This window comes from Episyrphus balteatus, chromosome 1 (genome assembly GCF_945859705.1).
Source record: "Episyrphus balteatus chromosome 1, idEpiBalt1.1, whole genome shotgun sequence".
Taxonomy (NCBI): Eukaryota; Metazoa; Arthropoda; class Insecta; order Diptera; family Syrphidae; genus Episyrphus; species Episyrphus balteatus.
Window position 1 is genome coordinate 14983546 of NC_079134.1, and position 22917 is coordinate 15006462.

General features: G+C 30.8%; 1 protein-coding gene across 5 annotated transcripts in view; it reads right to left on the minus strand.

Moving 5' to 3' along the window:
* Positions 1 to 14350: 14350 nt before the first annotated feature.
* The window catches only part of LOC129906717 (protein timeless), a 30808-nt gene continuing 22241 nt past the window's right edge, over positions 14351 to 22917 (minus strand). For 4 of the 5 annotated variants that reach the window (XM_055982610.1, XM_055982606.1, XM_055982609.1 and 1 more), the window contains 2 exons: positions 21605 to 22033; positions 14351 to 15170 (listed from right to left, as the gene is read on the minus strand). In XM_055982610.1, coding sequence (XP_055838585.1) covers positions 15077 to 15170; positions 21605 to 22033 — 523 coding nt within the window. In that variant the 3' untranslated portion in view covers positions 14351 to 15076. Of the gene's footprint in view, positions 15171 to 15634; positions 15722 to 21604; positions 22034 to 22917 lie in introns of all 5 variants that reach the window. The other variant, XM_055982607.1, reaches the window with a different exon arrangement.

Sequence of the window (22917 nt, forward strand, 5' to 3'; positions counted from 1 at the left end):
CGAAAGTAATACGTTTTTGGCTTTTTGCGTTATCTTATAAATACTCTACCACCGCTGCATTGCTTCGAACGCTTGCTGCCGCCAATGACCTTAATTCAAAGTAAACTCGTGCTCTTTGGGGAACTCTTTACATTATGGGCAAGCAGCAAATCGGATTTAGATACTAAAATGAAAATGTCGTAATGTTTTGTTGTGAGTATAAAAAAAAAGTTGTGCGAGAGATACGGATGGAGGCCGACATGGCTCTAGCCAAGTCATCTTGATAAGAATCCAATGAGGAGGCTTTTAAAACTAACATTGGGGCTGGTTATAAGTTTAAGTACTACTTTGAGTCTGATATTTATAATTTTTTGGCATTTCGAGTATTAGTTTACGAGAAGGTGGCAGAATATTAGCTTTGAGTGGATTTGATGAAGTTGAAGTGCGTTCAGTATAAGATTTAAGAAGTTGCGTGAGGTAATTGTTCTACTTTTGTGCTTTGTTTTCAATTCAAATTTAAAACGGGTTATGAAGTCTTAGACCTCTTTGTCTTTCATAAAACATCTTTAGCCTATTCAGAAGTGTCTTCACTGATAGGCGAAGTATGCGTTGGTAGGAAGGCGGTTTGTTGTTCATAAGATTGGTGTATTTAAGTTGTCCTCACTCAGAGTTTTTTTGTATGAAAGCTTGAGAAATGTAAGGACACCTTCCTTCACATGCAGAAATCATAACATTAAAGGAGCTGCTTTTCAAAACCTTTTACATACTTAGGCCCTTTCTGGAGTTGATACAGCCCTGTTCAAATTCATTCATCATCAACATCAATTCATCATTGAGTATCTGCTGGAAATAGATCGCTTAAGGTCTAATTGGAAGTCAGATATGTTTTGATTCACTGTCATGTTATATGCTATTAAGAGAAGCTCCAACATTCGATAGTGAAGTTAGTTAAGATAGAATGTCTTTTACATTGACATTTTAGTCTCATTTGAATATTCGTGATTTTGGAGCTTATCTCAGTTTTAAAAATCTTGCAAGTACAAGGTTTAAACACATTCAAATTGTTGTCATTATAGAACTAACAAGACATTATAATGTGTAGCTTTTCATCAACACTTTCAGCAATATTGTCGCTATTAATGATGTAGCTAAATATAAAGAAAAGTTAAGCACACACACCCTAGATTTTTGGTTGCAGATAATTAAAATGTTCAATTAGTCAAGGTATTCCCAATAATAGTTTGAAGGAAAATTCAATATTAGCTCTAAGCCTCTAAAGTAAGGATAGTCTGCTATGCTATTTACATGAATTCTAAATTGTAAATGAATCATGTTCTTAAAATTAATGAAAAATATGTTAAGCCTACATTAAAATGTTTGAATTCATTTTATTTTACGAATACATACCTATCAATTTTTATTTAATTTTTTTTTTTTTTTTTTTTCAAATATTCCAACAACTACAAACTTAAGGTGAATTTCTTTGTTAACTTTCCTAACGATGAGCTGCTACTAACATAATATGCAAGGATCTTCAAAAATGTATAAAAACAAGGAAATGGAAGAACCTTCCAATGTTTCCTTTCTATTCTCCCGTGCGTCAAATCCAGTAATTCCACTAAAAAATAGAATTTTTTCAAATTTCTTACACATTTATGTAGGTACACACGGAAAAAATAGACCACATAAAATTAAGCGGATCCCATCTTAAATTGAGCGGATTTCTGCATGGTTTTTTGCTAAGATGAAGGTGAAAAATCACATTAATTTTTAATTTTTGAATGCACAAATAAGATGATATCCCACTTATCATCTTATTTTTATGTGGAAAGACTTACCTAAATAAAAAAAAGAACTGAAATCGACTGGGGATCGAACCTACAACGCTACAACTGTTGGGTCACATTAAATTTAACTGAGTTTAAGTGGAATCACCTTATTTAAAGCGCAAATCCTCTTATTTTAAGGTGGTGAAATTTAATGTGCGCCTCATCTTTTTTTAAGGTGCCCTTTTTTTATCCGTGCATAAAAGAGCATTTTGACAATAGTGAGTTCACTTTATCTTTGTTTGCAGAGTGGACTTGGTCACGAAATATTTTTTGTATGCTGTGAAAGCTCTGATACATATTTAACTATTGAAAATATTTTAATGAATTTACCCTTTTAGAAAAAAAACTCTGATTTTTGCTAAGACTATAGTTACTTTTCCAAAAACAAAATTAAAAAAAAAAATATATTATTTTGGAAATTATTGTATCTCCAGTAATAAATTAAGACTACAATTTTTTACCAAAGTGTGTATTGGTATCATTTTACATATAAAGTTCACCTTGTGTGGTCATGTCTCATATGTATTAAATTGCTTATATGAAAATCACTGTGGTAACCTGGACCCATATGACTTAAAATTACCAAAAGCTTTATTCGGTTCTGGATGAGATGTACCCATCCCTGGAGTTGTATTAAGACATCTTGTAATGAGACATTACATAAGCCTACACCACATACTCCATACATCACGTGAGTTATGCTGATAAGCCTGTGTGATGTGGACGATCGCATTACAACAACAGTATACAGATAACAAAAGACCAACAACATAACAAAACATTGTGGTGGATTTTTTCTGTGTCTTACAATTCACATCATGTTACTACAAAAATAAACATAAGACACCGGATAAAACCCAGTACAAATCGAGTCGTGCTTGAGTTGGAAAAGTACCAATCAGGTGTACAGAGTGCTTCTCCGCTTTTTGAAAGAACTAGGTTCCAGAAGTGGATTACCAGGTTCTAAAATTAGTGACGTCTGCTATCTCAGACTGTAGTTTATAGTGACGTCTGCTATCTCAGATTGTAATTTATAGTGACGTCTGCTATCTCAGACTGTAGTTTATAGTGACGTCTGCTATCTCAGATTGTAATCTATAGTGACGTCTGCTATCTCAGACTGTAGTTTATAGTGACGTCTGCTATCTCAGATTGTAATTTATAGTGACGTCTGCTATCTCAGACTGTAGTTTATAGTGACGTCTGCTATCTCAGACTGTAATTTATAGTGACGTCTGCTATCTCAGACTGTAGTTTATAGTGACGTCTGCTATCTCAGATTGTAATCTATAGTGACGTCTGCTATCTAAGACTGTAGTTGATAGTGACGTCTGCTATCTCAGATTGTAATTTATAGTGACGTCTGCTATCTCAGACTGTAGTTTATAGTGACGTCTGCTATCTCAGACTGTAATTTATAGTGACGTCTGCTATCTCAGATTGTAGTTTATAGTGACGTCTGCTATCTCAGACTGTAATTTATAGTGGACACTGCTACCTCAGTCAAAACTAGGATTAAGTTTATGAACTTGAATTATATAATGTATATGGATTAAAATTGTATTAAGGAAATTGTATAATGTTAAGATTCTAAAATGAAATACTGTAAAACATAAATATTGTAAAACATAAAACCTTTGTAAAAAGATTGTAAAACACTGAATATAAAAGGAAACAAATAAAGTGAACCTCAAAAGCTAAAGTTTGTTGCTTCTTTAGTTAAACCCTGGATCCGACGAGTATACCCCAGCCTATGACAAAAAGCTCCTCACAATCTTGATGGACTTTAATAACAAATCCTGGTTACACTGAAAAAAAAAAAATAACTGGTGCACCGGGGGTTGTAATGATGCAAAGTTTAGTCAATCATAGTTCCGTTTTTAGGTACATATTTTTGAGCTACAACTTCTTAGAAACTTAAAGTCAGCTAAAATCAATTCAATCATCCCAACACGCCCCTTTTGTACATGCAGGTACATTCATTTTTAAAACCGTGAGTAGATGAGGAGCTTGCTGTTACAAGGGTTATTGAAATTTAAGAGCTTTTTCTACATTTGCTGCTCAGATCGATGGGATATTTTCTTGCCTCTTTAAACTGCCTCTCTATAGAGACAAATGAAAAGCACATGTTAGGTCAGTAGGTAGTTGATACATTTTCACAAAAAATGATTAGGAGTTTGACTACCTATAAGAAGAGTTTCAGCTTTTTGTAGAAGGTACATATTTTCAAAATCCTTCCCAATCTAAGCATTTTCGGAGGACTCTAACGATCTTAAGGACCTCATTCCATGAGACCCATGAGTTTAAATAACAGACAGTGCTTGAACAACAGTGTCTAAACCGTTTTTGATAGAAAATAAACCTTAAAGGCTTGTTAGACACCATGATCTTCACCAACAAGGGAAACTTTTTCACTACCATCTTCAACTTGTTCAGATCAGAGCAATAAAAATATAATAATGATTCATAGCATACGTTGGTATTGGTAGGTACCTATTCGAAAAACAAGAACTTTTGCTTTCATATATATAAATTTTCAGAGAGTCATTACGATAATATAAAGTACGTTATACAATGTTACGTAGCGAAGCATCTTTCGATCTTGTGACCCAAATTTAATTTTTGTCCCTGTCAGTTCGGTTATAAAACAAGTTCATTACCTTCGTGCTCAGTTAATCACTTATACCTTATGGAAAAAACCAAAATACATAACTTCATCTTTTAAGACTTTGAACTGACATTGAGCTAGTAAGTTATTGTTAAGCTTAAAAGAATTATATTGACAACCATGACTCGTCATTTTTGAACGAAAAAAGCCCCTACCCATTGAAACAATTTATTGTAGTTCTGAGTTAATGAAATAAATTACTTATCTCTTTCGAAACAGGTTGAATTTCTTCAACATTTTTTTTTTTATCTTCAAAGAAAACTTTAAAAAAACATACACAATTATTGTCGTTTTGCTACACCTATTCAAAGCAAAGGTTAACGAGCGTTTTTTGAAGTTAAGATCTGATTTGAAATGCTACTGACAAAAGGGGTCAGTACCATCATAAAGACACTCCCATTCGAGTGTTTAAACAGGATTGAGCTGACGTTATGACATATGACATATAATATGTAATATTTTATTTCAATTTACAAGTTGAGTTTAAGATTCATTAAAAAGCAAAGTAACTTTGAAACTTATCAAATATAATAAAAAACTGACCTTAAGTTTTAGGCTATTGATTATGTCGAAAAAAACAGGGTAATAAGGAACTAAGACGTTCACGGGTTTTTATTGCAGGAATCGTTCAATGATTTATAAAAGAAGATAAAACCGCGGAGTGCTATTAAATGAGAGGGTGGAAACTGAAGATAGGGGTGCAAAAGCCCCCTTTATGGTTTATTCAATATACCTCGTAAACCAAGCAAAATTTTGATATATTGCATATAAAACTTTTTGTAGAGAATTAAATTTCCTATTGGAATAATGTTTTTTTTTAAATTTGAAAAAAAAATTTCCATACCAAAATAGTCGAAACAATCATAAAAAAAATATCTAAAAAATCGATTTTTTGAGTTTTTTTGCTTTTTTACTTGTATATTTTTTTTTGGTTGAGATAGACATTAACGTTGCTCCAAACAAAAAAAGAAGATTAAATTTCCTTCAAAATGCTGTACTCACTAAATTTTTTTATTGAAAATTGACCGAAGTATGGCCATTTTAATCTATCTTTTTTTTCGCATTTTTAGTTTTACTCAGTAAAACAGAAACATTTGAGGGGAAAGTATGATTACTTAAGCACCAAGAACTGATAATGAGATTTTGTAGAGGGGTTAAATACAATCATTGTTTACTATGGGAGGGAGGGTCAATGTCCCCCCGTTTTGAAGGTAGGGGCAATTTTCTAAAAAAAAATACTTAAAATTAAAAAAAATTATTAAAAAACAACGGCAACACTTACAGTTTTGATTGATACTTTTTTCAAAAGCTAGAATTATAAACTTAATATTAATTTTAAAATGAAGTTATTTTAATCAATTCTTTTTGAAATAAACGAGTGATTCCGATAAAGAAAGTATTTTGTCTATTTTTCAATTTTCTCAAAAAGTAGAAGGCATAGGAACATTATGATTTTCATGATTTGATAAGAAATTAGTTAAGGCAGTTTACTTTGTCGATCAATTTCGTATTGAGGTCCACAGTCTTTGTGAAAATTGTACTCAATGTATTTTTAAACTTTTTTTTCACAAGTTTTGACTTTGAAATCGGGTATTTCAAAAACAATTGATTAAAATAACTTCATTTTAAAATTAATATTAAGTTTATAATTCTAGCTTTTGAAAAAAGTATCAATCAAAACTGTAAGTGTTGCCGTTGTTTTTTAATAATTTTTTTTTATTTTAAGTATTTTTTTTTAGAAAATTGCCCCTCCCGCCAAAACAGAGGGACATTGACCCCCCTCCCATAGTAAATAATAATTGTATTTAACCCCTCTACAAAATCTCATTATCAGTTCTTGGTGCTTAAGTTATCGTACTTTCCCCTCAAATGTTTCTATTTTACTTGAGTAAAACTAAAAATGCGAAAAAAAGATAGATTAAAATGGCCATACTTCGGTTAATTTTCAATGAAAAAATTTAGTGAGTACAGCATTTTGAAGGAAATTTAATCTTCTTTTTTTGTTTGAAGGAACGTTTATGTCTATCTCAATCAAAAAAAAATATACAAGTAAAAAAGCAAAAAAACTCAAAAAATCGATTTTTTAGATATTTTTTTTATGATTGTTTCGACTATTTTGGTATGGAAATTTTTTTTTCAAATTAAAAAAAAAACATTATTCCAATAGGAAATTTAATTCTCTACAAAAAGTTTTATGTGCAATATATCAAAATTTTGCTTGGTTTACGAGGTATATTGAAAAAACCAAAAAGGGGGCTTTTGCACCCCTATCTTCAGTTTCCACCCTCTCATTTAATAGCACTCCGCGGTTTTATCTTCTTTTATAACGGATTGAACGATTCCTGCAATAAAAACCCGTGAACGTCTTAGTTCCTTTCTAAACTACATAATCAATAGCCTATTTGCGAACATAATTCAAATTCATAAATCTTCAAATCACAAAACCAAATCAGTCGTATCATAACATTCAATCTTCCCCCCAGAAGCAAAACAAAATATCAAAATCAATTATTTACCATCGCCAATTGCCTTAAACTTTTGTGACCATAATTTATTTCCAATATCTCTCTCTCTCTCTGGATCATGATTGCCCTTTAAAGTAAAAGTTATCTGTTACCAATTGCAATTTATTGAATGAATCCACGATTTGCTTTCGATTTCTTCTGATCGATGATCATCACGAAGTCGGTTTGTACAGCCCTAAGGTAGCTCAAGTTTGCACATATATAACTGTCACTCAAGCAAACTGTCTCAAGACAGCCAGCAATTTAAAACCACAAAGATCTTATCTCAGGATCAGCGGAGTTGAAGTTTTCACAGTGTTTCTTATTTAATTACGTCACCTGAAACAACACAACTTAAGTGACAAATTAAGCAGTAAATTTATCTTAATCGATTGCATTGATCGATCTTGTGTTTGTTTTTGGGAAAACGTACGACCGACGACGACAAACTATGTCAATTCTATTAATGACTTCCCTACAAGACTTCCAGCACTCTGTCACAAAATGCCAATCTGTGTGAATGTAACATTCATTTTTAAACACTTTTCGTTTTCTTTGTTTTTTTTTTTATATGAAAAGACAAACGTTAACATTTTTCAAAACATCTGCCTGAAGCTTTTTGGATCTTGGTGTAATTTGAGCTTCTTTGCCAGCTGCTGTCCAGAGAGAGACACACACACTCCAAGCCAATTTGTTACACAATAAAACTTAGTATCAATAACGATGCCTTCTGGGGTCCTGTGGCTGTTGTGGTCGTCGTAAATATATTGGATTTAGAAAAACTACCTTTTGTCCGTGCAATTTAATCATAAATCCTAAACCACAAAACTCTAATTCAAAATATTGCTAACGGCCTATAGAGCGTGAAGTTTGATTTGTTTACAAAACCGTGGCGACTTAAGTTTATATGTCAACTAAACTTGTGTAACCATGTCTTCCAAAGATAGTTGAGTATAGTCACAGAGTTTACATTACACTACCTAGGTAATTAACTCATCAAATTAATAGTGATAGCCAAAGGCTAGTTTTGGATTTTTTGATTCAAACCATAATTTTTGTGGTCTCGCTTTTATACTTATACCAACAACAATCATTCATGAAATCGACGCTATGAGATGAACCAAGTGATAGTAGTTATTTAGAAAGTCTTTTAACAAATGAAGTTTAAGGACTTTTTTGGTCATGATGTCCTAATATAATCTTTTAACGTCAAGCCTTTTTAACGCTTGACGTAAAAGTAGTAACGCTTTTTACTCCTCAAAGTTCTTTTATTCTATGAAGAATTTTTATTTCTTAAAGTCTAATCTTCAATGAAGGCTTTTTACTTAAACAGGTAACGCTTTTTACTTCTCAAAGTTCTTTTCTTTCAGGAATACTTTTATTTCTTAAAGTCTGAAGTCTTTTTACTTAAAAAAGTAACGCTTTTTACTTTTCAAAGTTCTTTTATTTCATAAAGACTTCTTATTTCTTAAAGTCTCATCTCCTTTGCAGCCTTTTTACTTAAACAAGTAACACTTTTTTACTAATCAAAATTCTTTTATTCCTTAAGACTTTTTATTTCTTAAAGTCTTATCTCCTTTGAAGCCTTTTTGGTTAAACACTTCACGCTTTATACTTCTCAAAGTTATTTTACTTCATGAAGACTTTTTATTTCTAAAAGTCTCAGCCTTTTTACTTTAACAAGTAGGTAACGCTTTTTACTTCTCAAAGTTCTTTTATTCTATGAAGACTTTTAACTTCATTATTTATTATTTCATTATTTATTATTTATTTATTATTTAAAGAAGTAACGCTTTTTACTTCAGAAAAATCTTTTCTTTCATTAATCTTTTTATTTCTTAAAGTATTATCTTAAATGAAGCCTTTTTACTTTAACATGTAACGCCTTTTACTTTTCAAAGTTCTTTAATTTCATGAATACTTTTTATTTCTTAATGTCTCACTTCCAATAAAATGAGTAAAGCTTTTTACTTCAGAAAGATTTTTTTACTACAATGAAGGTTTTTTTTTCTTAAAAAAGTAACGCTATATACTTCAAATTCTTTTACTTCATAAAGACTTATTATTTCTTTAAATGATGAAGACAATGAAGACTTTTTACTGCAAAAAGTAACAAATTTCATGAAGACTTTTTAGTTTATAAAGTCTCTCGCAATAAATTCTTTTTGATTCATGAAGTCCTGGGATGGACTGCTAGTGATTTTGGTAGCAATGTCCAAAGCTTGCCTGAAACCATCTGTTGTCTTGATCTGAGGTAAAAATTCACTCTCCTCGAATATTCACTTTGTCTAGTCAAATAATTTATTTTGTTCATTTTTATTAATCCATCATACCGTTTTTTTAAGTTTTAACGTTTTTCACATAAACATTAAAATTTGGTTCTCAAATATCATGGTACCATTTATAGAGATGGAAAGGCTTAAAGCTGCCTGAAATGGTAAACATTAAATAGATAAACCTAAAAACTTCAAAGTTATTTCACACTGCTGTCAAAAAATGTTTCATTTAAAGTTAAAATATTCCAAAAATTATCTAAACACTGGCATCTCTCTTAAATATCATGCTCGCAGATTATAATCCATCTTGATCGAATTTTAATTCTCCATTTAATATGGTCATATGAATTTTTTTTTTAAATCGCCAACATTGAGAAGGAATTTATTGCTACAATTATTATTGCTACAATTATATCAAAAAAACTAAAATGGTAACAATTCCATATATCCATCTACAAAACAAACCCCGACAGAGTAGATCGTTTTGAGAGATGGCATTTGTAATGCCAGTCAATATGACCGCAATCAACTTGTAATTTGTCATCCCAAATTTTTTTCATTCTCATTTTCATTTTTGTTTGCTCTGTTCAATCAGTGAGTCTTCTTGTTGTGGTCTCATTTTCCATGTTCACTATAAAAGACTAGATCCCTTAAAAGGTGCAGCCATTGAAGACTGACAACGACGTCAAAAGACACAATCACAACAAACTACAATCGACAACGACACGGGAGCACAAAAATGGTCAACAAGCAGGCTTAAAACAATAATTGAGTAATTTTCAAACATAAGGAATGATCTACTCTACGCGAGCTTTTGAATTATACAATGAGAGTAGTTAAAGGGGAGAGTAAAGGGTAAGTCGAAACATGTTGAACTTTTCAAAGGCAAACGAATGCCAAGCATACGGATATACGGGTATAAATTGAAGTCTTTGGAAAAGACAACACAGCACCCGGCTACGTAAAAACTATTAATCTTTTTTGCACCTTTAAATGGATTGCTTCGATCAGCTGTTGATGTATGCTGCGGTGCTCATTAACCTTTCGGATCAGTTTCTTTAAAGCCTCAAGGATGTATAGTAGAAGATTCAAACTCAAAGCGAGGGCGTGTGAGGTGTATAAAGCATTATTCTTCCAATGATGAATGAATTACGAGGAGGTTTGGCTATGCCTGAACTTTGGTTAGCTGAAAACCAAGATGAAGGATTTGGGTCCACAGAGGTGTAATTTTATCGATGAATCGATTTTTTTTTTTTTTTATCACTTGGAATTTTTCTGAGTATTGGCGCTGGACTGTCAAAAGAACCGCAAAGTTAGCCTACAATTCGTGACATTTCACGTAATATAGTACACGCCTGAAAACACTTATAACTTTTTCAAGCTGTAAGATAAATTAGAGAGAAGAGGTGGGGTTAAGGTAAGTATTGAGTTCTATTGATTAGTTTCAAGTCGATTATAATTTATTGCAATTAGGGTTTACAAAAAAAAACTATTTAGTTTGACTTGAAGCTTAAAGGAGTATTAAGTGACTAGAATTTCAAGTTAAAAAAAAAACCTTTAATTGATTTGATTGACTATTGACTGTGAGTGAGGTTTTACAAATGATAATCATATGTAATTCATTTCCTTAGTTGACAAGTAGTACCTATTCGAGGTACATGACAAAGGTGTGGTTAATGTTTTTTTAATAAAGACATTTGTGACAGCTTGTTCTTATCGCAGGAAAGACAAATTAAAGAGACTTTAAATTGGAGAAAGTACAAATAATCTGACATGTTGCAGCTGCTGAATATAGTTACTTGTTTAATTGATATTTATTTCAAATATTGAAATTTAAAGTAAGTTACCACTGAAATGCAATCGAAGAAAGAAAATTGTTAAAAATAGTTTGCAGTTATAAAGTGGGAAATAGCTTAAATGAAGTTGTTAATGACGATATACGAATATTTCTGTGTCTACATTTAAAAAGGTCACATTTTGTCGATTCAATATTAATTTAAAATACACCAGTGAAAATAACTATAGTAAGGGATAAACAATTAAGGGTGACAATGTTGTCAAGGTAATCGATTGAAAGGTTTTTCTTAGGCGTTATCGTAAACATTTTTTTTAATTTTTAAAAGTGTTGAATTTAAAGTTTCTTTTTATTTTTTTGGGCTTAAAATATTTTTGAAACACATAAAAGTTAAAATACGTTTTAGAAAAACAGAAGATAAACCTGCTTTTATTTTGTTTATTTTTAAATTTTCAAAAGGTGGGTAAATGTGGGATAAGAGCGATTTTTTGGTTTGTCTGAAGATATTTAAATGCTCCACTTGGAACAAACTTTGATATTTTCTTTTTTTGAAAAAGGGATGCCTAAGGTAATTTTTTTTAAATGTAAAAACAGAACGATGTTCTTTGAAATGATGATACTTATTGTCTTTCAGTACACTGAAACTTACTCAGGTTAAGTATTCAGAGTGTCCCAAAAGTAATGGATCAAACGAAATATGCTGATTGGCCTACTTAAGGGCTCTCAGAATTTGGTAACTTGTTCATCCCAAATCCCTACGGTTTTCGATTTAATGCAATTCTGGTGAAATTTCGAAAAATCCCTACTTTGCAACAGTATTTTGCTTCCTGCGCCCATTATTGATTTTTGTTTTTTTAAATTCTTTTACAAAAACATTGGCAGATAATTAGGAACAATTAATTAATCAAAATGTTTTTCATCCCATACGCCATTTCGCTGCAAATTAACTAACAGTTTCAAGTTTTATAAAAAATCAATTTCTGACTTTTATTTGAGAGCAACACCGCAAAAAAAATTTGTACGGTGTGCGGATGGTTTATTATTTTAAAAAGTTGCCCTGTTATTGTAGTTTTCAAAAAAGTATAAAAGTTTCCAAAGTTGCTGTTAGACCGCTAAATATTAAAATTTGAATTCAACAAAACACGGTTTTTCAGAACAAAAAACAACCAAAAATAAACACATTTTCTCGAACTGTTATTTGTTTATTTTTCTTTGAACAAAAGCCTCTATTTTTGTTTGTATTTTTGCTGTGAAAAACCCTGTTTTTTTGAATTAAAATTTTAATATTTAGCGATCTAACAGCAACTTTGGAAACTTTTATACTTTTTTGAAAACTACAATAACAGGGAAACTTTTTAAAATAATAAACCATCCGCACACCGTACAAATTTTTTTTGCGGTGTTGCTCTCAAATAAAAGTCAGAAATTGATTTTTTATAAAACTTGAAACTGTTAGTTAATTTGCAGCGAAATGGCGTATGGGATAAAAAACATTTTGATTAATTAATTGTTCCTAATTATCTGCCAATGTTTTTGTAAAAGAATTTTAAAAAACAAAAATCAATAATGGGAGCAGGAAGCAAAATACTGTTGCAAAGTAGGGATTTTTCGAAATTTCACAAGAATTGCATTAAATCGAAAACCGTAGGGATTTGGGATGAACAAGTTACCAAATTCTGAGAACCCTAAAGTAGGCCTATCAGCATATTTCGTTTGATCCATTACTTTTGGGACACCCTGTAGATCAACACCTAAAACCAAAATTTCAAAAGAATCCAATGGCCTGTTTTCGAAAATCTGATTAAAAAAAAAATTCAACATTTTTTCAAAAATCCAAAAATGCATTTCTTCAAAATTTTATTTTTGATTTATACTAAGACTATATAAATGCTTTGGTATAAACATTTTTAATAAAATTTAATAAGTCGTTTGAGAGAAATTCAGAGTTTGAAAAAACGGTTCTATGACAGGTAGGTACCGTTAATGATGACTTTCGAAAAAATCTATTTTTGTTAAAAGATAGGCCTTGTCCAAAAACCCACACTTAATTTTGTTTTGTTTTTATCGTTAAAAGAGTTTTTGAGAAAAATTATTCTTTTCTAGGATTAGATAAGGTTCGAAAAAAATTAATTCCATAGAATCATCTGCACAATCTCCAAAAACTGCTACATACCGACTTTGCCTCTCAGCCGCTCAGGGTCTATGTGGCCACCCCCATACATTTTCATATGTTCTAATTTAGTTTTGCCGATCAGGCTTGCCGCTCAGGACGTGGCCGTACCCTTAGTTTTAAAACTTGATGAAGAATTTGTCTGGCTGAGTATCAATTTGGAATTGGATCGAGTCCCAGCTATTACTCATATTGCCATGTCTACATTTTTTGTCCTGAGTTGGTGGTTTTTTCTACATATCCTAAACTTGATCTATACTATATAAAACCTACATATGAGGATATAAAAAACACATGCAAGATAATTGGGGAGCTTTGTCGATGTTATTTGATTGTTTCACTGCATTTTCCAGAAAAGTTGTATGTAAGAAATAACCTTCTTAAACTGTGTCTTCTTCACCAACAATAGAAGTGATTTTTTATTTGATCCTTAACAATGGCATAATTGGCTTCAGTATATATTTTTTTTTTTTTCATTTTTCAGTATTCTCTTTAGCAAAAGTGTTGAAAGTAATGTCACGTTTTTGTTAGCCAATTTTATGCTGTGCTTTCGTTTATTACTTCTAAGTAAAGTATAGGTATGAATAAAAAAAATGAAAGCTAGTCACAACAAAACAAAAACACAAGGTTCAAGTCTAGAACTTGATTTATTTAACCAAAACAGCAAACGACAAAGAATCAACATAAACAAAATTATGTCTCGTGTCCGGATGAATGAGCCGAGACAATGTGCTCATGTTCATTGTTATGCTCGAATCTGAAAACAAAACAAAACAAAAATCACAAAAGTATTGGTACCCAAGTTATGAGCTAAGAGTTATGTAAACAAATGTTGCATCTTTAAGAAATGAAAGGCTTCAATGGCTTTTTTGTGTTCGAGGCAACAAAATAGATTAGAAAAATCTTAACTGTTTGCAATACGATCACATGATGTCACCTTTTTTTTTTAAATAAGATATAAATTGATTTAGGTTAAAATTCGAAGTAGTTTTAAAGCCCTTGGATCAATTTTTGAGAATTCTCATTTTTTTTTTTCAAAACGGCTACATCTAGGATACTTACCTTAATTGTTGTCGCCAATTTAAAATAAATTAACAATTTTATTCGTACATAATATTATTTATTTTAATTTTTTTTAAATTTAACTTAATTATTTATTGTAAATATTTTTTTCAACAGCCAACACAGTGACTCTGTCAAAACTATATGCTAATCTTCTCTCTCTATCTCTCTCTTATTCTCACTTAATTTTGAACTATTACCAAGTACCTGTTAGCTTGATGCTTTTTATAAATATAAGTTTTTTGTCTTTAATTATTATTTTTTTTTTTTCTTAGACTGACCAAAATTGTATTTTTATTTTTTTTTTTGTTCAAATTAATGGTAAAATTAATTTTAAAACAATTTTAAGACAAAAAATAGTAGCTTTAGTAGCTTAAGTGTTGTAAACTCACATAAACATAAATAAATTGGACATTAATTCACATAAATAAATGCACGCATTTGTGCTAAGGTGTTTTGAAATTATTAAAATTCAAATTTGTAAATTAACAATAATTTTTTTTATTTAATTGTATTTAATCGGATTAATATAAATTTTTTTATTAAATGGTTGATGTATTATAGAACATTTTACAATAAAAAAATATATCTCTTTCTCCATGAATTTTCAGCTACGATGTTATGGTTGTTTTTTTTTTTTATATAGGGAAAAGGCAATTTTTTTTTATTAGGTAGAAGGTACTTTTTTTTTTTAAGCAGAACTTTTTAAATTGTAAAAACGAAGTAAACACGGACGGAAATTGTAGGTTTTTTGTATTTACGATGTTGTTGTAAAAACCCGTAACGCTGGAAATTATTCCAGGACTTTTAAGGGAAAATCGTTTTTGTCGTCATCGTCGCTGACATTCATGTGAGTTAGATCTGAGGTAACGGAGTCGACATCGTCACTGAAAAAAAGAAAAAAAAAATAGAATTAGTATGATAAGATTAATTTAAAAAAAAAGAATGTTGTTTTACTCCGGGAAATTAATGAAATTAAAATTGTTATAGGTATCTATTTAGCTATCCGACGGAAGAAATCGTTGTTGGTTTGAATATTACTAGTGCTGAAAAGCAACGCTATAACTATAACAGGGAAAAACTAGATAGAAACCGACGGATAGCAGAATTACAATGTCATTTTTAATGCAAGTTTAATGGCTTGACTTGAAATCATGAGCAATGTCTTAAAAGTATGATAAACATAAACTAATTTGTTAGTACTTTTCGGAGTAGAAAATTTTTATATTCTTTGAATTATGAGTAGGAAGGAGAAGGTAATTAGATTATGTAGATGTTACACAATAAAGCCCCGAAACCGAACTATAATGTGTTTTCTGTTGTGTTATGTGACATGTTAGTAATTCTTTACGTTTTTGTTTGATGTCCTGATATTCATAGAACTGTAATCGTCTACATTCTCTTACGATGTAGTCTCTTACGAGTATTCTTCTTCTTCCTAAAATAAAAATAAAAATTAAATGATACCTTCCTATCAAACAAAAAAATCTGTGTTCATAATAAGTTTACCATAGAATATATTTTTCAAGGCTCTGAGTTTGGAAAATTAAATAAAACTGATAGTGAATTCATGTAAGAAGGATATCCATATAGTGGTAATATACTGAAGTTAGAGGATGCTTGGACTTTGATAAAACGACAACCCATCAAATCTATTCTGTTTTTGTAATCCATAACACGTTTAGTTTTTTTCAAATATAAAATTTTTAGAACTCGGTTTTGTGCTTAAGGGGTAATAACACCTTGTAAACCACGAAATCGAGCGTCATTTTCATCACCGTATAAAACAAAGAAGAAATATTATTTTCTTTTGGTGTTTATTTAGTTTAATTAAGTATATTAATAGGTAACAGAATAGGCTAATGTTAAATTTTTTAATGATGTGAAATTTTTTAAATGGCGGTGTAGTTCCGGATGATAGTAAAATCCTGTGCTCCCATCGGGCGACAAACTAACTCCTACAGTTATTAACCGATTGGGCTGAAATTTTGTGTGGTGCTTAAATATACTATTCTCTAGTGAAGTACGTAGGATTTTTTTGAAATATTAAAATTTAACGATTTTATGGTCTTTTTTTCAACGAATTTTGTTTATGGAATGAAATAATTTTTTCAAACTAATGTTATTTCTTTAAAAATTAATATTTCAAAAAAATTCTACGTACTTCACTAGAGAATAGTATATTTAAGCACCACACAAAATTTCAGCCCAATCGGTTAATAACTGTAGGAGTTAGTTTGTCGCCCGATGGGAGCACAGGATTTTACTATCATCCGGAACTACACCGCCACACAGTGTGTCGTCCCCTTATGATAAATCACTTTTTTTTTGTTAAAAATTAATATTTTTGCTATTAAAATATAAAATTATATATGAGTTATTAAAATTTCTTTGATAAATGGCCAAAAAAGAAAACAATTAATTTTTAAACTTAATTTAAAAAAAAACATATAAAATCATATCGATAATTTTTTTATATTATTTTGCCTAAGGCCTATACTTAATATTGGCAAAGTTTGGTCTGCTTCTGTTAGCGATTAACAGAGATATTCACATTTATGTGCTACGAGTCAAGTACTCAAAATAATTAATTTTTTGAAAAACAGCTTCAATGGGATCACAAAAATGAAAAAATCGATGTATTTAATAATATTAAACCATACACAAGTAACAAAAAGCTGTTTATGTAATTAAAAATATTTTAAGTATTGTTTTCAACACGAAAAAAATTATATTTTTCTGCATACTAAATTTTTAATATAATTACTAGACCCGGCCACGCTCTACTGTGTATTATAGCTGTATTTACCAACCTCGCCGATATAAGAATTTACGAAAATGCAAATAAAACGTTATTTCAAAATTTGAAAGCGATTGACAAAAAACTATTCGAGATTTGCTATGAAACGCAAATAAACCTACGATTTTTTTTTGTATAGAGAAGATAAACAAAACAAGTTGACTTCAACTTAAGATTTCTCAAAGTAGAAAAAAGTTATTGAAAAAATTTAAACGGGCTTTAAAAGAACACATTTAGTTCTTTTAGAAACTGTCACAAATTTATTAAAAATAAATCACCACGTTCAAAAACATAACCTCAAAAACTGTTAAGAAAACGACGTTTCAGATTTTCTAACTGGAATATTTCAAAAACGTGATGTGATAGAATGTTTCTGACTTCGGATTCGAGTTCAGCACACCAAAAACCTTACGAAAAGTATATTTTTGTTTATATACCAAAAAAAAAAAAAAATAATTTTGCTCACAAGTGGCTTCTTCAATAAATGTTAATTTCATAAATTATACTAAAAAAAAGTAATAGGTTGTTAAATTTGTTAATTTCTATTTCTATTCCTGACATAAAAACACAAAAAAAGATATTAAAACTATAAAAACTTGGCTGCAAGTATTTATGATAAACTTTTGTATGGGCTCGACACACTGTGCGCCATTTAAAAAATTTCACATCATTAAAAAATTTAACATTAGCCTATTCTGTTACCTATTAATATACTTAATTAAAATAAACAAACACCAAAAGAAAATAATATTTCTTCTTTGTTTTATACGCTGATGAATATGACGCTCGATTTCATGGTTTACAAGGTGTTATTACCCCTTAAGAATAAAGAACAATATAATTTATCCTTTATACTCACCATGATTTAAAAAAATTCAAGGATTAAGTGATTAAAACTTGAATTCTATTTCGCTAGTAAATAGTCAATAAAGGTCAGCTGATATCATCACTTTAAGTCAGAAATAAATTTATTTTAATACTATTTTGCAGTCAAAACTTATAGGGTCACTGTGGTGAATGCTCATTATTTCTTATACAAAAATCTATACGTTTTATGCAATTTTTTTTCAATTTTTGTTTGCAATTTATCTTCACCGTAGAGCAATAAGAATATTTAGGTATTTTACATAAAAAAAAATTTTAATGTTAAACTTTCGAGAAAAAATAAAATCAGTTCTTTTTATGATAAAGGGGCCTGCGTGTCATACCCGATCGGGTAGTGTTTGGGAATCCAAAGCTTGGTTTACCCCAGCCAGCAGTGCAATTTTTGGTCACAATGAAGTGCTTGCCTTGCCTTCTATTGTTGTTCCCTGGGAAATTATTCTTGTATCCCTATATATGTAGTTGAATAAGCAAAAATTGCAAGTGTGTGACTGCTAGCGTTTCAAAGGATAAGCCTAATCCTTAACTTAGTAACAAAAGTTAGCATACATTACTGACAAAATCTAGCTAACTGATTTATGCTTTGGGTAAGAATTTATCACACGTTGACGACTTTTGGCTATTGAACTCTGAAAAATGCCTCTCGATGCTGGAAATCAAGAACCAGATTCCTCCAATTAGGGAGAGATGGGATATCCAACCACTCATAGAGTGTGATGGTTAAAATTGGGCAAGTATATAAGTTCCCAACACCTATCACATTCATTTTATGTTTCAGAGAGACACCTGGAAGCTGACGTTGGTCTGTAGCCAATTTTAAATGCCTTCAGTAGTTAACACTGATAAACTAAAGGTATCACAATCCACCCACGAAGGAACACCTTTCTAACAAAATGAGAGCAATTAGCAGTTCAGAATCCACATCTATCGAAAACCACAGAAGTGCGGTGAAAAAAGTTTTCACGTCAGGTACAAAGTGATCAACGAAAGAAAAGAGCTAAGGTTTCTGATAGCAGCTACACAAGGAAAATGGAGGGTCGACCTGAAATCTATAAACCGCAGTGTGCGACGTAAAAAACGAAACGCTTTGGATCAAGAAGCAGAAGATGCCGCAAGGAGATGCAACAGCAGAACATATAGTGTATAGAATAACCTTAGAGATGGGAACTCATAGGTGTTCTGAACTCAAGGCACTCCTAAGTTCTCTAATGAACCAGCTCAGTACATGGAAGTATTGCGCTTCGGTTAAACTGCGTTTTTGATGCAAATTTCCAACTAACACTTGCCGATTGTCCAGAAACAACAAATTTTTAGTAGAGATGAGATGTGTACCGCGATTAAAGCACTTAAGAACAACAAGGTGACACTTTAGCAGAACTATTACAAGCTGCCCCAAAGACATCGAGCAAATCATTACAAGCACTCATAGAGAAAACCTGGGTCACCAAACACTTTCCTCCGAGGAGTGAAAAAGAGGGAAACCGACGAAGTTACGAATACCAGAGTTACGGGCGACAGAGTTACGAGCGTCAAAGTTACGCGAAACCTAAGTTACAAAAAACTAGAGTTACGAATTCTAAAGTTATGTTAAGCTATGACATGTGATTTTTGGGTTGGCAACAATTGCGAGGAACGATATGGAATTATGGAAATACAAACAAGAGATTAACATTTTTCTCATTGGTCATAACTGAATGAGTTAAGCGAAAATGGGTGTTATTTAATCTTGTCAAATTTGAATTGGATAGGTATACCTATCTATCTATACCTATCCAATCAAAATTTTACAAGATTAAATAACACCCATTTTCGTTTAACTCATTTAGTTCTGACCAATGAGAAAAATGTTAATCTCTTGTTTGTATTTCCATAATTCCATATCGTTCCTCGCAATTGTTGCCAACCCAAAAATCACATGTCATAGCTTAACATAACTTTAGAATTCGTAACTCTAGTTTTTCGTAACTTCGGTTTCGCGTAACTTTGACGGCCGTAACTCTGTCGCGCGTAACTCTGTTATTCGTAACTCCGTTACCATTTCTTATCTTTTGCCTGATCGTCTAATTTGGCTTAATGTCAACTGGTCTTTTGTTATTAGACTTATTTGCGTATTAACAAGCTATGATTGAGAACATTTTAATATCATATTTTATTTTCATCGCCATAGTCTACCATCATAAAAATATTCCTTTAATTCCCCCTAATTTGTTGAGTTTTCAAAAGTGTGCACACCGCTTAATCACTAGTGTCTTAAAAAAAGTCTGCTGATGCTCCCAGTTAAATATCTGGCATTAAAATTGCAATGCAACTCATGCGCTGTCATCGTGTCGGTTGCAAATGCGCGCACAAGATCATTGTAAACTTTTTATTGCCTTGGTGTTGTTAAAGACAGACAAGACCATGGTTTCGTTTAATGCCACACTGTTAAACAGTTATAACGCTCTATACTCTATACATCTATTTATAAAACTCTTTTATAGATGTTGACCTGGCCAATTCACTTCTTGAAAGCCAATCATTCATTGGCTTAATGAATTCCATCACACAACAACTACTACTTGTTGGCTCTTTGTGCTAATTGAACTTACATATGCGGGTAATTGAAATTAATGCTGTGCGGCAAATAAATAAGGCTCCAGACAGTGCGGCGTGTTTTGTTTTTGTTGTTGGTTTTTTTTTTTTTCTTGTTTGGGTGGATTTGAAGTCTTAAATGGAATGGTGATTGGCACTTTAGACCTCAAGATCAAAATAGAGAGAAAAGAGGAAAAATAAAATTTGAGTGATTGAGAGCATACCTAATGACGAAATAAATTGTACAGCGGATGCACTGACCTAGGAGTTATTGATTTGGCATGTTATAATTTTTAATTGGTTTTTATTTAAATTAAGGGTCATCTTGAGCCATACAGAAATCATCTTTGACCTTCTTTATCTATCAATATGATGAAGTTCAAGATTTAAGTTTTCTTTAAAAACTTCAATGTCTTTAAAAAAAAAGTTCCACAGAAACTACGTATAACGATATAACATTTTATAACAGATTTTGCCAGTAAAATAAAGCAATCGAACAGATCAAATACAACCAACTCTGATTTCGTTCAAAAATGGCTTTACTTTTAGAAACTGTCAATAGAAATCTTCAGTCTGCAACTTCAGCGTTGCAACTGTCACTTTTGACGTTTACGAATTTGCCTTTTTGTGTTCAAAAAATGTATTTATCAATTTCATGACCCGAACTTCTATTTAACCTTTAACCTTCACACAAAAAACATTTCCTTTACTTGAAGATTTCATTACTTTTGAAAGCACATTTTTTAACTAAAAAATAAAAAAAAGTGCTACCAAATAAAAACAATCAAATTGAGTTAACTTTGAGTGCATGCCAGCATCATTATTTGACATGAAACTATTACCGTTTAATCTCCTGGGAATAACAATAGGAAGACAATCACTAAAATTGCACTTAAACTTATAAAAATTTATATTTCGTACCACCTTCCATCAAAAGTAATTCTCCTCAATCAAGATCTATGACATTTAATGTCTGCCCCTCGTAGTTCAGAAATTTGATTCAAACAGAACTTTTTTTAAACATTATTATTAAGTCAGTCTTGACGTGACGGTAATTTATATACTTACTTTGCTTGTTCATTCATAAATGCAGACGAGACCATAGCAAAATATTCACTATCCATGTCTAAGGTTCCGCTTCCACTGCGTTGGGTGTGGAAACCACTTGAAATGCTGTCATTTCGTTGTATTGACTTCATAATGCTCTCATCAATCATGGCCGAATCGTCATCGCTGAATGAGTTCATTGATGTTAGTTGTGGTTGTGTTTTTTGTGGCGCTAGAATAATTTGTTCTTGTTCTTGTGTTTGAGCTTGTTGTTGGATTTGTTGTTGTTGCTGTTGTTGTTGTTGGTTTTGTTGTTGTTCTTGGCTTAAATTAGTTTCATCATCTAAATTGGCAAGTTTAGAATAGGGGAACGATGGTGGCGCCATTGGTGGTGTATTTGTCAAACTAGATACAAATACTTTGTTTGGCAATGTGAATCCCATATTAGATCTGGAAAAAATAAGAAAATTTGATTTCATGTAGGTAATAAATTTCAGGATAAATAGTTAGAGTTAAGATCTATTTATGTTTAAGAATTGTTTAATGGTTAGATTTTAAAATACATATTTTTAACGAAAATACATTGTTTAAATTTCAATTTTATTCAAGACCAGCTACGTAGCTGAACCAAAATCAGGGTTTGTTATAATAGAAACAAATCTTTAAAAATTCCAAAAGTAGATAAGTTAAGTTTTGATAAAAAAAATAAAATAAAATGCACTACTGGGTAGCATGTTCTTGTTGTTGTTGAATATTCATTAATGTTACAAAAAAAAAATAAAATTTTTCTTTGAAATTACAGAAATATCTTTTTAAATGATTTTTACATCAATTTCTTGAAGTAAAAAACAATTTTAGAAAAAATATAAAAAATTGTTTAAGCCATTTAAAAAATATTTAAACACCGCTTCAAATGATTTTGAATACAAAACAAAGTATTCCTTTTTATTTCTCGTATAAAAAATAATTTTTGGAAAAAAAATTGAAAATCTTTAGAGCCGTTTAAATTTTTTTTTGTTTAATATAGTATCTACCTATACAATTTTTAAATTTTTTATAAAAAAGTTAATAGGTATGCCATTTTTAAGAAAATATTAATTAAAACCCTAAAACCAAATTCCGAATAAAAAAAATATTAAATTTGATTTTTTTAAATTCCAAAAATATGTTTTTTTTTCAAAATTTTGTCAAATTGTTATATCACGGTTACTTTAGTGTAATATACATACAAATGTATGAAAATTTTCGTTGAAATCGACTTAGTCGTACTAACGGTACGACAAAAGTTTAAAAATATATTAATTTTAATTTCAGGTGTTTCTGATATAACAGTT